The following is a 17,361-nucleotide window of genomic DNA, read 5'->3' as shown; positions in this document are numbered from 1 at the left end:
TTTATTGTAAAAATAGTTTTGTAAAATAATATAAAACAGTTATTTGGAAAACAGTTTTATATTTTATTAAGTATTTTAATTTTAAATTTTATTATTATTACTATGGTAAAGAATATAAGACGATTAGGTAAGTAAACCGTACTCTATTCTTTTTCCACACAACTGTTATGAGAGAAATGCGTTCTCTATACTCCTAGACAACGCTTAACAAACTTAACCGTCCTCTATTCAGTGTTTTCTATTCCCTATTTTCTAGTAGTGCTAAGAAGGTATCTCCCCTAAAACTACTCCGTATAAAAAAAAGTAACATCTATAAACTATAGAAGTAACACACCTAAACTAAAAAAAGTACTTCCTCTTAAATTATAAAAAAAAGTAACATGTCTAAACTATAGAAGTAACATACCTAAACTAAGAAGGTATCTCTCCTAAAACTACTCCGTATAAAAAAAATAACATATATAAACCATAGAAGTAACATACCTAAACTAAAAAAAGTACCTCCTCTAAAATTATAAAAAAAAGTAACATGTCTAAACTATAGAAGTAACATACCTAAATTCGCAAGTGTGAACTGGTCTCACCATCAGTTGATGGTGAGGACAGTCTCATATAAGAATTTGGGTATCAGATAACAGAAGAAAAGTTATGATCCAAAAATAACGAAAGAAAAAAAAAATCAATTCAATTTGCTACACATTTTTCTTACTTTATCAATAATTTTGTATTAATATATAAGCATGAATAACTTTGCGTGTAAGAATTGACACGTAGGGATTAAAATGGGATAAATATCTTCACTGATTGCACTACAAGAATTTGTATCTTTAACGACAACCTAATTACGACGGGGCTAACAACCAAACAATGACGGGAATGACCGTCGCAAATGTCTTTTACGACGGGTTTACGACGGATTTACGACGGGATTTCTATTAACGACGGTCCCCTTTTATGACGGGTTCGCGACAGAAAATCCCGTCGTTAATCAACGATAATTGGCCTTTCGCGACGGGATTTCCCGTCGTTAATAGTACAATTTCTTGTAGTGTTGATGTAAAAACAAAAAAAAATTGAATGAAATTTAAATAAAATTTTACAAATTATTGAAAAAATAGTAGTACAAATCTTGTTTTTCTTCCAAGAATGAAGAAGATACTACATATTATGATCATAATTTTTATTTTAATTTTAACTATGTACAAGTGACAAACTAATTTAAAGAAAATTCATCAATATTTGGGAAGGGAACACTCCTTAGGAAGATTGCCTTGAAATCTCTTATTATCTTGACAATAGTCATAAATAAGGTGATATTTCCTCACCCATTTATAAAATCTTCTTTGATTAGAGTTTAATGTGTTAAATCTCTCTTTGTTCCACCAATTAGTAGAGCTAATTGCCTTGCAAAACCTAGGATTTCCTCTCCAAACACATGCATCAATCTTGTAATTTTTGAAGGAAGCAACGAAAGGCGCCTTCGACCAATCGATCTTGTCCTTCCCTCCTCTTGTTGCCCAATTTTCGCCGTTCCATAAGCTTGTTTTTATGCTCATTGGTTGTGATCTTGGGAATCCCGCTCCTTTATCTGCATGGTTTCTGTAAACCCTAATAGGCACCCAGTCTACCATGATCCTGCATGAATACATTCAATTATATTCCATGTTAATAATTTTCTAATCAACGTATGTACGTACATATCTCATTTTAAATTCTACCCTAACTTAACTTTGTGTATATTAATTGTACTCCCTTCGTTTTATAAAAATCTTTTACCGTTACTATTTGCACAAATATTAAATAAAAAGTAAAAAATTTGGTTGAATATAATAAAATATGGATATAATTAAAATAAGAAAAAATGTGGTTGAGTGTAAGAAAAAAAATGAATAGTGAAAACTTGTAAATATTATGGGGTAAAAAGGGTTTTGATGATTGCCTAAGACCAGTGTTCTATACTGCTTGCTTAGCCCGTTCTCTTAGGACGCACTAACAAGGTATAAAGCCGAAGACCTCTTTGAGGTTTCATATCCAAAAATAGAATAAAACAAAGTGTAAAGAACATTAAGAAACGGACTAAAACGCAATGTGTAAAGATCATTTTGAAACGGTGGTAGTAAATAATTATTAAATCAATTACTACGCATATAAGATTATACAAGTATAGGTAGCTTGATTTCATTATATGTACGTACGTAGTAGTGTTCAATATGCATGCATGACATAAATAATTTTAATTCTACCCATGTTAGAAAAGGTTAATTGATTATTTAATACTTTAACTTATAGGCCGTGGGCCCGTGGCGGCTCCAGAAAATTTTCATTACGGGTTCAAAATTTACGAACATGACACATCTTAGTTTTTGGTATCATTAAAAGTATAATATTTTTTTTTGAGGGAACAAATATAATAAAATCAAATATTTCTGTCCCATTTTAAATTACAATACTGATATGGGTGTGTCCAAGGCCAAAAAAAATTAAAGAAATGTCGTTTTCATCCAAATGTATGAACAAAATAGCAAGAAAACTAAAAAGTTTGGCAAGGGTTTGAACCCGTATACTTAATTTGTTTTCTTCAGATTTTCAGTTTTTCCCCAGATGCTAGTACGGATTCAGTTGAATCCACTGAACCCGTACTGACACCGCCACTGCTTAAAGGTACGTACTAACTTAACTTTCACTACGCTATATAAAGTTGAAACTTCACTTTAGTTGCGCACTTGTGCATGAAGTTTTACTAAGCTAGTTAGGATCTACATTTTCCGTACGTAACGTACGTAGCAGAATAATAACGTAAAGAATAATAATAACTTACACAACTTGGTAAACATTCCAAAGAATAGAATACGTATGAAAGTCTGTTGATGGATCAAACCACAGAAAAATTCTCTCTTCCCTATCACCGAAGCCATCGGAATATATATTAGTTTGAAGAATATAAGGTTGCCCTGAAACATTTCCTAAGAACTCCAAGTCTATCTCATCTCGATTTGGTGAATCAGATGCAAGCTGCAATAACAAATAAATTGAACAATTTTTCAATTGAAAAGATGAGCAAATCGTAGATTAATTAAGGATGATTTCATATTTACCACATTCATTTTGTGAAACATTTTATATATATTCACCCCCTCTTGACACTATAAAAAATTGTACCATTAACGACGTCGCTAAAGGCCAATAATCATTGATTAATGATGGGATTTCCTGTCGCGGACCCGTCATAAAATTAAGGGGGCCGTCGTTAATGGAAAATCCCGTCGTTAACCCGTCGTAAAAGACATTTGCGACAGTTGTTCCCATCTTTGTTTGGTTGTTAGCCTCGTCGCAAAAGACTTTTGCAACGGAATTTTTGACATGCACGTCGTAATTAGGTTGTCGTTAAAGATAAAAATTCTTGTAGTGTAACGTATTTCATGTTTACATCTAGCTTTTTGTCCATGCATGTGACCCTACTTAACTAACTTCTTTAACCGGAAAACTTAACGAAAGAGAGAAGTCGATCAAGAAGTTAATTGGTTAAATGTGGCCACATGGACGGAAAATTAGATAAAATATGTTAAAAGGTGATGAATACAAAACGTTTCGTAAAATTTAGATGATAAGTATGAAATTACATTTTATAAGGTAGAAAATCCAAAAACCTGAAATTTAAAAGGTGATAATTAACTAAGAATAAATCCATTAATTAACTAATAATTAATAAAAACATTTTTGTTAATACTTACATAATAGGCTACAACGGTGCCTGCTGAATAACCCGGTATTAGCTTAATTTTCATGTCTATTTGCCCGAACAAGAACATGTTGTTCGAATCGAAAGCAGAACCTGTCAAAATAATGTATCGTTAGAGAAAATTACTACCTCTGTCCAAAAATAGTATAAAAAGCAGTATAAAGAACATTATGAAATATATTAAAATGGAAAGTGCAAATTAAGATCATTATGGAACAGATGGAATCAGTGGCGGAGCCACGGTCCACTTAGGGGGTCCTTGCCCCCACTTGATTTTTTTTTTTCTTTTTTTATTGTTAAATTTTCAATTTTTTTTTAAAAAAATACATAATTTTAGTGAAAATCTTATCAGTTTTTAAATAGTGACCCACTATCTTGAATTTTTGGATCCGCTACTGGATGGAATAGTTGTTAAAAAAATTCATAATGCAAATTAAAATAAGTTTTGCTAATATTAGCATTAAATAATAACTCTACCTGATTCTTGATCAAGTTTTAAGGTTCTTGTGGTGCCATCAGCCGAAGTGTTAACATGAGTAGGAGCCCATGAGATGAAGAAATCATTGTTGAAGTTCCCTGTTGAAACAATAGAAGCAAGAGAAAACGGAACGAAAATCGCGCTAATTATAAATATTATTATTATTATTATTATTGCAAAGGAATTAACAAAATGGTTATAATTATTTGCCATGGTGAGTTAGAAAATATTAGGTTTGAAAAATGATAAAAGGGTGTTATTATAAGTATAATATTGCATGACAAAAAGCTAAGGGAAGGAATAAAATAGAAGAGGTTTTAGGTTTAAGCAAGACATATCTTTTTGAGGAAGCAAAGAAAATTAAAGTGTCCTTAATTAATTAATTGGTTGTCAACTTCTCAATGGATGGACTACTTCAATTCGATCATGTTCAAACTTGTTACAAAGTTGTTCTATCGGGCTAGCTAATTATATTAGTGACTATACCTAATTATTATTTAGGAGAATAATGATGTGGATATGTGGTGTATACATAGCTTAGAGTGTTGGTAACTTGTTATTGTGTTTATTAATACGTAATTAAAGATACATACCGGTGGTTTAGTATATAAACTAGTGTATGTCTCGGGCGATATGCCCCGGGTTATAATGTTGATAATGTACGAAATATTTTTTTACCCACTGTATACATGTGTTGCGTATGCGAGTTTGAACTTTTTTTTAAAATAACTATTCGGAGATCGTTTATTTTATTTGGATGTGAAGTATATATTATATGTGGTACGTATCATTTTCAGTAATAGTGTTCTTCCCTTTTTGGTTTGTTCGTATTTGTAAATCATGTCAGCGTGGCATGATTTGCCTTAGAAATTTAATAATAGTATAAATAGTGTAAAAAGTCAATATGATACATATGTTGTGAAATAGATGAAATATACATTTCTTTTTGTTCACCTTCTGTCTCCGAAGCACATGCAGAATATTTGAACAGCATAGCTTCAATTGCATGTTTGCTAATTTAGGCCTTCAAGCTTCTTTTTAGAGTCTTCTTTATATTCTTTTCTTTAATCATTTAAAATGTTAAAAAGACAAGTTCATTAAACATATTACTTCCTCCATTTTTCTAAATTCTACCCAATTTATAGGTCAAATTTTAAAAACTTTGACCATGTGTTTTTAGAAAAACGGAGGGAATAGTACGAATTGAAATTACGACTTTCCGAGACCTTCTATTAATAATCCACAACCGATGTCACATGCTATGGCCTATGGTCACAAGTCATAAACTCATAACCTATATTAAGATATAAGGGCCCGTTCGGTATCACTGCCAGTTTTCAGTTTTTGGTTTTTTTTTATTATTAAATTAGATTGAATTGGTTTTTTGGTTTAATATCACTGCCAGTATGATTTAGATTGAATTATGAACTAAAAAATAGTCATACTATTGTAACAATGTTAATTTTGAAAACTGGCAACAAAAAACTGAAAACTAAGGGCCCGTTCGGTATCACTGAAAGTTTCAAGTTTTTGGTTTTTTGGTTTTATAAGTCATATGATTTAGATAAGATTATGAACTAAAAAATAGTCATACCTATTTTAATCATGTTAATTTTGAAAACTGACAAGAAAAAACCGGAAACTACTTTCTGTGGTTTTCATATTGTGGTTTTTAGTTTTGTAAAAAAAACAAAGAACAGGAAACAAAAAACGATACAGAATGAGCCCTAATTTTTGTGGTTTTCATATTTTGGTTTTTAATTGTGTAAAAAACAGAAAACCGGAAATAAAAAACGATACCGAACGAGCCCTAAGATATTGGGTTGGGTTACTTGGGTAGTTAGGGGTCAAGGGACACAGCTCATTAGTTTAAGCCCAAGTTGCAAAGGCCAAGTATTTTGATGGCCTTCAGGATTTGGGCTTTATAAGGTTTGGTGGAGGAAATATATTATAATGGGCCTTTAAGTACTTAACTTAGTTAACTACCATGGGTTAAGAGTTTAAGACTATGCGATAATTAGAACAGGATAAAATTAAAGGAGTACAAAATATGAAGTGGTTTTATCAACAGATTTTGGTGGTTAGTTATTCTATTCTTTATCAAACTTGTTTGGTGGAGGTGCTGGGTTCGAGCCCCATCATCTGCTTTATGTTAGGGAATGGAGTTTTTCCTTGCCAATTCTCTTGCTTTCAAACATTGACGTGCGTAGTTAAGTTGACTTATAATACTTCATCCGTTTCGGATATATCGTACCATTTATTTTTTATACTATTCACACTATGACTTTGGCCATTTTTTGCGATTCGTACGTAAGAAAATTTTAGTCACGTGAGATCGTGTTAGATCCGTACGATATGTATTTTCCAAAAATTAATTTCTTATAATTTTTACTTGCACACGATTTAAGATACGGATTTTTCATGAAATACCCCCGAATTTTGGCGTAATTCACCAAATGCCCCTCGACTTTCAGAAATTCACCAAATGCCCCTCACAAATGACTTAATACCCAAAATACCCTTACTAATGATGCGCCGTTAGTCCTCCGTTAACCTAATTTTCAAATTCACCAAATACCCCTATTTTAATACTTATTTCACCAAATACCCTTATTCAGAAACTTAATTCACCAAATACCAATAACTTAAAATTACTCATTTTGATGCTCAACGGCTAGTTTTTGTGTTTGAAAATTAGCCGTTGCTTATTGTTTGCTTATAAATACTCTTTTTCTGACGGTTTATTGTAGTTTTCCTATTATTTTGTTAATTTCATATCATTTTTGTCATGAGTTTTCTTTCAAAATCATCATCCACACCCAATGAGTCCACATATGTAAGAGTCCCAAATAAATTTTGTTATCATGGGAGAAAATTTGACATCCGAATATCTGATACAACACTCAATCTGAAGCTCCGGTACAACACTAAAACATAAAACACTCCTAAAATACCTCAAAACGTCGCAACTCTTCAAGAAAATAGCTACTTCTTTTGTACCTTATTCTTTATGTGACCAATTAATTATATTTACCATGCAATCGGAAGGTATTCCTTTTTCAATATGGGAAATATCTTTAACATATGCAAACAGATTAAAAATAAAGCTCTTATTAATTTTATTCTAACGCATATGTTCCAGCTACCTCGGCTTCTATTGCTTCCATGCCACATATTTAACGTTAACTCCCTTTTGTCTCCTGTCTCTACTGCCTCCAAACATCTTTCTTCAATCTCCTAACTTTCTCTCAACCTTACAGTCGAGGCATAAAGGTTTTCCCACTTTTCTTTTGAGCTAGGTCCTATTGACATGGTCAGATTTATGGACAAATGTCTATTTTTGGATTTGAGGGAACAAGAAAAAAAAAATGAAACTAAGGTATGTTCCAAAGCTCATGAACCAGTGAAAAAACATGAATCTTGGCACAAAGATTTGCCTCCAAACTCAAGATTTTCACATCATGAATCCAAGTTGAAATCGAGGTTGTGATAAAAATGTATGTGTTATTGAACTTGATTTCTTAGTTTCTTTACCATTCGGACAATAAGAAAATTAAGGTGTTAGCTTTAGATTGAATTACTTCAGCTTCACTTACATAAGATCCCTTTGAAAATGGGGTTTTTTGGCCTTTTGCTCAGCTAAAGTGCATTGTCTTTACTGGATGAGGCCTGAACTTATTGGATCATAATTGAAACTTACTGAGTGTTGTATCGGAGCCTCAGATGGAAATTTCCTCCCATAATATTAGAAATTGTTTGGGACTCTTACATATGTGGATTCATGGGTGTGGATGATGATTTTGAAAGAAAACTCATGACAAAAATGATATGAAATTAACAAAACAATAGAAAAACTACAATAAATAGTCAGAAAAGGGGTTTTTATAAGCAAACAATAAGCAACGGCTAATTTTCAAACATAAAAACTAGCCGCTGAGCATCAAAATGGGTAATTTTAAGTTATGTGTATTTGGTGAATTAAGTTTCAGAATAGGGGTATTATATGAAATAAGTTATAAAATAGGGGTATTTGGTGAATTTAAAAATTAGGCTAACGGAGGACTAACGGCGCGTCATTAGTAAGGGTATTTTGGGTATTAAGTCATTTGTGAGGGGCATTTGGTGAATTTCTGAAAGTCGAGGGGCATTTGGTGAATTACGCCATAATTCGGGGGTATTTCATGAAAAATCCGTTTAAGATATTAAGAGTTAGAGAAATTGTTAGAGAGTAAAAGTGAACCATAATGTGATATTTTCGGAACGGAAGAAGAATCATTTTTCTTACCAATAGAAAAAAAAGGTATTACTCCAAACAGATATTCTTACCCTGTTATAATTGGCCAGACAAGACATCTATTAGAGTGTATTTCTTATTCCGTAGTACTTACATGAATGGTCCACATTTGTAGTTTTCTTTTATTTTTATTACTACGGTAATTGAGTATTACTAAGAAAAACAAAATAATATTTTCTCTGTTCTTATATATATGACACAATTTTTTAGTCACGTTTGCCAATGCACGATTTCAAGCATTAATATTTTCAGTTATGGATAATAAAAAAATATAAAAAGTTGATATTTAAAAAATATTTATTGAGACGAATCAAACCCCACACGTCTATTTTTTTTCTTAAGTATAAATCACAAATTGAAATCAAAGGAGCTTGTGTGAATAGTGTCAAAACCCCAATTGTGTCATATAAATAAGAATAGAGGAAGTACCAAATACAGAATAATAATTTAGCGTAAAGTAACCCATAGGGTCGAGCCCTATCAACTGCGAAATGTTTGAAAGTAATCCAAGTGATAACCTATGTAATAGGCATATTAATCTGTGATAAGTACTGATTCAGTAGGATCGTATCTTACATCCTTTTAAAAGTGAGGAGTGAGATTTAACTATTCATCCAATAGTTAAAAGACTAATTTACCCTTATTTCCCTTTACATTTACGTTACTACCATTTTGCCCTAATATCTCAGATTTTGCCACATGCCTTAATCTACTGCCTTTGATTTCTCTGAGCTCACCCCATCGATTATGAACTCTCCCTTCTCCAGTCTCTTTCGCCCCCTTCTTCTCCCTCCTATGATCCTATCATGTATTATCGCCACTTTCTCTCTACTCATACAACTTGCAACAAGGTTAATTTCTCTCTTCATATGAACGGCGATTGAAATCTTCTTCCTATCTCCTCACGGTCGCTTCGTCCTCTTTCTCCCTGGTATGATTATCTCTTCTCTGGTTTTTTCAATTAGGGTTTTATTTCTCGCTTTTAATTGTTGAATTAGGGCTATCGCCCACCAGGTCTCCCTCTCTCTCATACTTTTGTTGATTTAGGGTTCCTCTAGATTGTATTAATTGTTGTTGAATCGGGGAAATATTTATGCAGAAAGCTGAAACGGCAACAAATGAGACGAATATGGCATCAGTTTGAATGCTGAAATTCGTCGAATTAAAGGTCGATTATTTGAAGAAGTGCCCAATTTGCAGCGATTGGCTCAAAAAAGGGTGTGTTATTATTCTCAATTTTGTTTTGTGATACAATTGAACTTGATTTTACTTCAACATTTAACTGATTTGTGCCCAAAATTTGCCAGATTGTATTAGTACGAAGCTCTGAAATGTCAGAAGTTGCTACTGGGTAGAATAAGTCTGACATAATGATATTCATGATTGCATTTAAAATAATGATATTCATGATTGCATTTAAAATCTTAAATAGAAAGATGAAGATATGTGCTATCTTATTTGTAGGTTGACCTGGTATTTTGACATAAATCTTACTGCTTTGAGTTGTGACATGATTAGTCATTTCGGATTGAATGGTGAAAGCCATTGTATTTTGTTTGTTAGTAAATCCATTGTGTTCTCTGGACGTTTGGTCTTGCATTTTTTGACCTGGTATTTTGACATAAATATTACTGCTTTGAGTTGTGACCTGATTAGTCATTTCGGATTGAATGGTGAAATCCATTGTATTTTGTTTGTTAGTAAATCCATTGTTTTCTCTGGCCATTTGATTCAGGTGTGTGTTGTAGTGACATTTTGGAGAATAAGTCGGTTTTCATCAATTTAAGGTTGACGTGTGAAAGACTGAAAGTGTTGGCATAATTATAACTTTTTGTGTTTGTTCCCTGTTAATGCTAGATGGAAGATTTGATGATGAGTATCTACAGGAGATAGAACAGTCTAGCCAATTTAAGCAAGAGTATAAAATGAGAAAAATTAAGCAGGTGAATTTGTGCGAAGCCTTTATTTCTGAACATTCTGTGGGAATTTGTGTTCTTTTACTTCCTTTTTGCATGTTCCTCGTGATGCCATCCTTGCTTTATGGTGATTTTCTTATTTTGTTAGGATCAAGGTCTGGATGTGATAACAGAAGGTTTGGACACTTTGAAATGAATTCTTGCTGAAAACAAATGTTGGCTGATATTTTTTCCCCTAATGTGTAATCACTCTTGCCGATCATCTCCCCAAAACATCGCCAGGTACCGACCATAATCTTTCTCGATTTCGCGTAGTTTCCCTGATCTCAAATTATTCAACTAAATTTACTCAATTGTCTTCCTCGATCCATTGTATTTGGTCCTAATTTTTTCTGCACTTTTGGGTTTGCATAAGAAAATGGCAGCCCCTGAATTCTACCTCATGCCGTATTCACCTATGCTCATATTATAGTAACATCAAAATTCCTTTTTCATTTATTGTTGTCATAAAATGTCTTTTGAATTATATTTGTGTTTTATTGAATATATATGTAATTTTTTCGCGATTTAGGTTCGATATGCGTTCACTATGTAGTATTACAGTAATACAGTATACTCCAGCAATCTCCTGTTTCTTTTTTTCTTTTTACCAGGAAAATGCAATAAATATTATTGTTTACTACTATCATTGTGAGCTTCTTTTTTCTTTCATTTTATTTTTTAAAATTTATTTGGGTTACTGAGGGTCATTTAATGTCTGGAGGAGAATCATGTCCATGGCTCAAGCTTCAGGGTGAGAAATACTAGGGAAAGTATGCGAGCTTGAGGTGAGAGTTTTTCCCATGGCTCAAATCCTCTCTATTTTCAAGATTACAGAGTTATATGTGAATATGTGCTCTTCCTTTTTTCTTAACTTTTCTATCCTACTATTTTCTTAATCTTCTTGTCCCCTTCTTATAATTATTATTTTTCGGTGCTTAATAATTTTGTATGTGATTGTGTTGATTGCAGTTCATAATTTAGCAGATTTTTGGTTGACAATTCTTTAAGATCAGTCATCTACTTTTGATTGGGTTTTTCTTTATTCAGGCCAGTCATCTATTTTTTATTGACAAAAGTAATTGCTGATTTATATAGCCTTTTATTTGCCTCCTTAGATGCATATATTGTTATATGTGGTTGGATACTGCCTAATAGTGCATATTCCATCTAGATCACTCTCCTTGGTGCAAGTCTACTATTTATACACCCTCTTTCTGTAATCTCATATATTCCTGAGTTGTTTCTCTCTGCCTTTAGATAAAGGGTTCTCAACTTCTCATCATACTTTGGGCTAGATGGCATTAACTAAAAGATATAATTGATCCACTTATGATGTTTATACTGAACAATAAAGAGAATATTAGACTTACTCTTGCCGAGTTTCTGTGCCTGTTCAAGAATTTGAGACTTTTATCAAAATGGACCAGCCGTGTTAGCAAGCTAGACAACCCTGCCCTGACATATTTTTTGTATATCTGGTCTCAGACTATAATGAAGAATTGTACTTGGGCTCTTGTCCACTTTATCGTGCTTGTAATTTGTTGGTAATTGTACTATGATTATGGACAAAACTATATCTTTGCCGTGACGTGTAAGCTAGCTTTGCTGTGTACTCATGTTTTCCATTTGTGTTGGTTAATATTGGCTTTTCTCTTACAAGCATAATTTTGGTGACGTTGTATATTGATAGTCAATACTTTGCTTACTACTTATTCAATACTTTTATTGGATTTCTTTAGATTGGAATTTTTTCCCCACCTTTTATATTTTGCCCCTTTTTGTTGGCGTATCGGTTTCTCGTATTAGTCGTATTTCTAATATATAATTATTTATTTCCTTGGCATGAGTTACGTAAGGAACTTGGAAAGGATGAGTATCTTCCCACTGTTTTGTTAATGGGAGGAAGGGAAGGCATCGGGCCTATTGAGGCTACTACACGAGCTCTTGGAAATGCGGTATATGATGCTAACCTGGGTGAGCCAACATGTCGACTTCTTGTGATTTGTGGTCACAACAAAAAGCTTGCCGGAAAGCTGAGTCCAATTGACCAGAAGATCCCTGTACAGGTATACTAGACTATATGATGGCCTGCTGGGTAGTTTTGTGTCAATTGCTAATGAAAGGGCGTCACACACCTAAACCTTTCCCTTTTAGGGATGTATGCAAGCTGGCTGGGTCCTAGCTGTCCGACCAAGGCTGCCTCTACAAGCTTTAGCTCGAGCTACGACTCAATTGAAGTTTTCCAAGTCTTGACAGCTCGAGCTCAATTTGAGTCCTTTCATGAGAACTGGGGTTTGGAGTTCGTGCTAAGACTTAGCTTGTTTCGTTTAAGCTTGCGCGTGAGTGTGCCTTTGTGTTCTATCACTATCTCATGCGTTCTTACCTTTTGTTTTTTTCTTGGACGTGCAGCGAGTTTCAACTTATTCATGAGTTATGTCTGTATGTACTATTAGCATCCCAGAGGACTTAGTTGATACAGGCAAGTAGGCAACTCTGTCTACACTTCATGCGTTCCTTTCATGGATTCCGTTGGGATATATTTTTGAATCCCTCTGGTTTTTCCTATCTACTTCATTTGTTGGTTCTTATTGTTATCTTTTTATTATGTTTGTCTAACTCTGATATCTGTGTTCCATAATTGCTGCAGCTGGAAACTCTCTTGAAATTTTATGTTTCGGCATATCGAAATCTTACCCTCCAGTGCTTATCTGAGGTAATACTGATGTTTGATTTTCTTAAGGTTTTTAAGTGTCCTCTGTATATGCTCCTATATCATTGTATATGTAGTTTAGTTAATCGTACATCATAAGTTTTCAATTGATTTTGTTTGTTTTTTAGATTTTTAATCGTATTTAATTTATGCAGGGGTGATTAGTAATGATAGGAGGTCCATTGTTGAAACTACTATAGAAGGAAATTCATTATCGGTTTTGACTGCCAAGAGCACTTACAGAAGGGACTCACTTAATCTTTTCAATCGTACACTGGTAATTGGAATCATCGAATAAACATTACTGGGCTGTTAGTATTGTTTGACTTTCTTCCCTTTTCTTTTTCTAGGTATTTGAAGTTGGGATTTTTAAAATTTTGTAACTTTTTGGGTTTTAAGTTGGGATTTTTGCTATTTTTTTGAGATTTTCTTGGCATTAATTTTTAACTTAGGAGGGTGGATCAATAGATCTGGTGCAAAATGGAGACATCATAGTAATTGACGGCTGAGGAGATGGAGGAGCGAAGGAGAAAGTAGACCCCACCTGCATACAAAGCTAACAGAGGAGCAATGTGCAAGGTATATATGATCTTGCATTTCCTTGCGCCCTTTTTGTAATTATGCTAATAATTGTGCTCCTTCGTTTTCAGTTTATCAAGAACGTGCAGTCGGCTTCAAGGGGTTTTGTAACTGATGAGTAGCCAAATACCCAAATGAGAAAGCATTTGATTAATCTGAAGCAAAAAAAGCTCTTCACTTTTCCAATGCATTTCAAGATTTGGGCTCTTCTCCTTCCCTCCCAGGTTTGTACACTCATGAAAAGTAAAAATCAACAATAATAAGACTATCACCAGCATATTATAGTTCATCAACAAGGTGTTGAGCCTAATGGATCTCTATCATTTTAGGCTTTAATGTCTTCTTCCATTGCTTTGCTTACACAATATGATGTTTGTGCCTGAAAATACAAAAAAAAAGAAAAAGAAATACACATTAGTCCTATTCCATATTAAAAAATACTCCCCGGTTTCTGAAATTACAAAAATTAATTTTAACAAAGGGTTCAAAAAAGGGGAAATTGAATAATACCTGAAAAGAGAATTTTACAGGGGATAGTGGTTGATTCTTTTGATCTGAGATGATGAGGATTTTCCTAGAAATTGACAACTCAAATCTGGAAAATTTTGGGTGGTTTTCAAGTCATGAAGAAATTGAGGATTTTGTTGTGTGGTTTTGGGTTTAACAATAGTTTTGATAAACCAGGTTTCAATGAACAAGAATAAGATGCCATATTTTGTGGCTTTTTGAAGTTTTCAAGAAAATAATTTGTGCTACTTTATGGGATTTTATGGTATTCAAGGTTAGACCCACTTGAACTTTTGGATCAAAAAGTTCAATAATGGAACAAATTAAAGCTCTCCTAATTTTTGCAACCTAAATCAAATCACGAATACTGAGCAAAGCATACAAAAAGCTCACCATTTCAGGAAAGCAAGTTAGCTGCTCCACCTTAGTAACAGACACGCCAGTGGTTAAACATCAGTGTGTATATTCCACTTTGAATATATGGTTTTCAAAACTTCAGTAAAAAGGGTACAGTCTTGCAAAGTTGGTTTTTGAGTGGCTGACATTTATATGTGCTTGAATCAGTGTGATATTTCAACTGAATGCTTTGGAAATATGTAGTTTATGCCTTCTTATATGCTTAAATTCTATTTTACACAATTGTTTTATCACCAATATAATTCCAACTTCTTCTTTGTCTGTAGATATAGGAGCGGTTAGAGAGTTTTCTAGGAGTTAAGTATGATTTGAGAGATGTATTTTCATGGACTCTACTTCGACGGTCCGACCCTAAAGCAGATCATGTTACCTTGGAACCCCAAAAGATTAAAACAATTCAAAATTGGCGGTGACTCTCTCTGTTATGGAGGAATGTTTTTTGCCTATCATTGACCCCAGAAGTAGTGTCAATTTGATATGTCACATCATCTATAGCTGTGGGTAAGATCTTGTTCGTGCAAGATATTTACGTGTGGATTTTTTTGATATGAATAATATACTATGTATGTTATATCAAAAATGGGCTTAGGTTTTTTATCTTAATCTTTATTTTAGTAGATACTTGAATGGATGGGTCAATTGATGTCAAAGTAGGAGGGATTGAGTTTGGTCAGGGTCTATGAAACAAAGTAAAACAGATGGCAGCATTTTCTCAAAGTTTGATAAAGTGTGCTGGAAGTGATGATTTATTGGATAAGGTAAGAGTAATACAAGCAGATACATTAAGCATGGTACATGGCGGTTTACTGCTGGAAGCACTACTTCTGAGTCAAGATGTGAGGATCTGCTGCAATACATTGGTTGAAATATTAACCCCTCTGAAGGAAAGTCAACAAGAGCAAATGGGATCTGTTAACCGGAGACGCTTATTTTTTAGGTAAGTACTTGTTCAAGTCCCCCAATGATATCACCAGACACACTAAAAAAATCTTCTTTTTTCCGGTTGAATATGAGTAGGGATTGTTATTACTTAGGGTCAATATTGATTAACCATTGCGATGCCTCAGAATGATCTCATTTGCCGTTTATATCTCTGATTTCATTGTTTCCACTGCCAATGTCTTCATTTGTTCGTCTTTTGGTAAAATCGTACAGTGATTTGAACGGTGTATTAAATTAAAATATGCAGTCTAGAAATTAGAAGTAGCATACTGGGAAGGGGTCTATATATTCTACTTATTTGGCTTTTAGAGGAACATAGAAACGGTTATACACTTATAAAGTGCCTTTTCGTTAATCTTCCTTATGAGCCCATTAATTAAGTTAAAATAGTTCAACATTATATGTTTGATAGTGATGTAGACAACTTTTTTTATGCTCACAATTTACAATATATAGAGTACGTTTAACCCCGATGCTCGGGATTTTTTGGAAACTGATTATGATGTTTTAGAATACTTGATTGTATAGTTTGATCATAAATCATAAATACTTATCTCGCGATTTTTGGTTGGTTGGCCTGATAATTTTTTTTTTCTAATTTATTTTATTGTCTTACTGCAGAAATAGTTTTTTGTTTTTGGCAAAGTGAAGAATTGCAGTGTGCAGACTTGACATGGTAGTCAAGCAGTTTGCAGACTTGATATGGTGATCAAGAAGCGCTGGTCTTTTTCTGGTTTTTTTTATCTTCTGTTTTATGTAATTGAATGTGTTATGTGAAGTTCTAATTGTAATAGATTTTTTTTAATGAAAGCTAATTGTATTGATAGTAAGATCTCGTTCGTTCTTTTGCAATGAAAGTTAAAGCTACTTGCAGTGGAACATTAATGAAGTATTTGTTGTCATCTTATTATGGATATTGTTTATGATGGTTGTATAATTCTTACTTGCAGTGGAACATTAATGAAGTATTTGTTGTCATCTTATTATGGATATTGTTTATGATGGTTGTATAATTCTTAGTGCATTTCAATAAACAAATGGCTAAATTAGTCTGAATAACAGTTCTGAAGATAAGCACGTGACGAACCATATGCATAATAATACTCGTAAGTAAGACGCGAAGGGTGAGGAAGAGGTAGAGGAAGAGGTAGTAGTAGTTTTTAGTTTTACTCAACATCCTTCTATTTTAAGGATTGATTAAGTACTTGTTATTGAGTTCTAGCCCTTCAACAGAAAGGCTTTGCTTCTATCCGTGAAAATATAATACGGAACGTAAGTAGTGTGTTTTCCAAGAGTAGCTAACTAAAACTGGAGCTTATTGCGGCAAAGTTAATGACTATATATTTCTTAGAATTTAGTTATTATTTATATACCTCTTATGTTTGAACAATATTACTTTAACTTTATCATTTCGAATCCTCGTGAGTTAGAATTAAGTGTTGAACAAGATAACATATGCAATCTCGACAAATACAAGTGTTAGTAGTTCCTAAGCTATATGTTTTTTTCTCCAAACAAACATTTGTTAACCATATTTGAGATACTTAACTAAAATAATTACACTACTAATTTTTGACTACCTTGGGGGACGGCGCGCGATAGCGCGTCGGCCAACAACTAGTTATTTATAAGTCTCAATAAATTTAGAAGTTTTCAATAAATTTCAGGTGAATAGAACGCGTCGTAATCGTGGGCCGGGTTTACTAACCGAGTTAAACGAGTCCAACATGACTCAAG

The 17,361-nt window shown here is 33.3% G+C and overlaps 1 protein-coding gene and 1 long non-coding RNA gene across 3 annotated transcripts; one reads left to right on the top strand and one right to left on the bottom strand.

Moving 5' to 3' along the window:
• Positions 1 to 1,206: 1,206 nt before the first annotated feature.
• LOC110780138 (probable xyloglucan endotransglucosylase/hydrolase protein 10) lies at positions 1,207 to 4,452 on the bottom strand. The gene is made up of 4 exons (XM_021984562.2): positions 4,217 to 4,452; positions 3,732 to 3,832; positions 2,819 to 3,012; positions 1,207 to 1,635 (listed from the first exon to the last, which is right to left on the bottom strand). Exons 1-4 carry the CDS (start codon positions 4,428 to 4,430, stop codon positions 1,233 to 1,235), a joined length of 912 nt encoding a protein of 303 aa, XP_021840254.2. The 5' UTR covers positions 4,431 to 4,452; the 3' UTR covers positions 1,207 to 1,232.
• Positions 4,453 to 13,107: 8,655 nt separating this feature from the next.
• Positions 13,108 to 16,529, top strand: LOC130459785 (uncharacterized). Of its 2 annotated transcripts, XR_008919388.1 has the most exons (7): positions 13,108 to 13,182; positions 13,335 to 13,456; positions 13,632 to 13,758; positions 13,830 to 13,982; positions 14,949 to 15,183; positions 15,298 to 15,619; positions 16,246 to 16,529. It is a non-coding gene; the product is annotated as an uncharacterized lncRNA (long non-coding RNA). The 2 variants fall into 2 exon arrangements; XR_008919387.1 differs by having other exon boundaries at positions 14,949 to 15,619.
• Positions 16,530 to 17,361: the final 832 nt, after the last annotated feature.

Source organism: Spinacia oleracea, chromosome 4, assembly GCF_020520425.1.
Source record: "Spinacia oleracea cultivar Varoflay chromosome 4, BTI_SOV_V1, whole genome shotgun sequence".
NCBI lineage: Eukaryota > Viridiplantae > Streptophyta > Magnoliopsida > Caryophyllales > Amaranthaceae > Spinacia > Spinacia oleracea.
The sequence above is the reverse complement of the archived record's forward strand: the minus strand, read 5'-3'. Positions and strand labels throughout refer to the sequence as shown.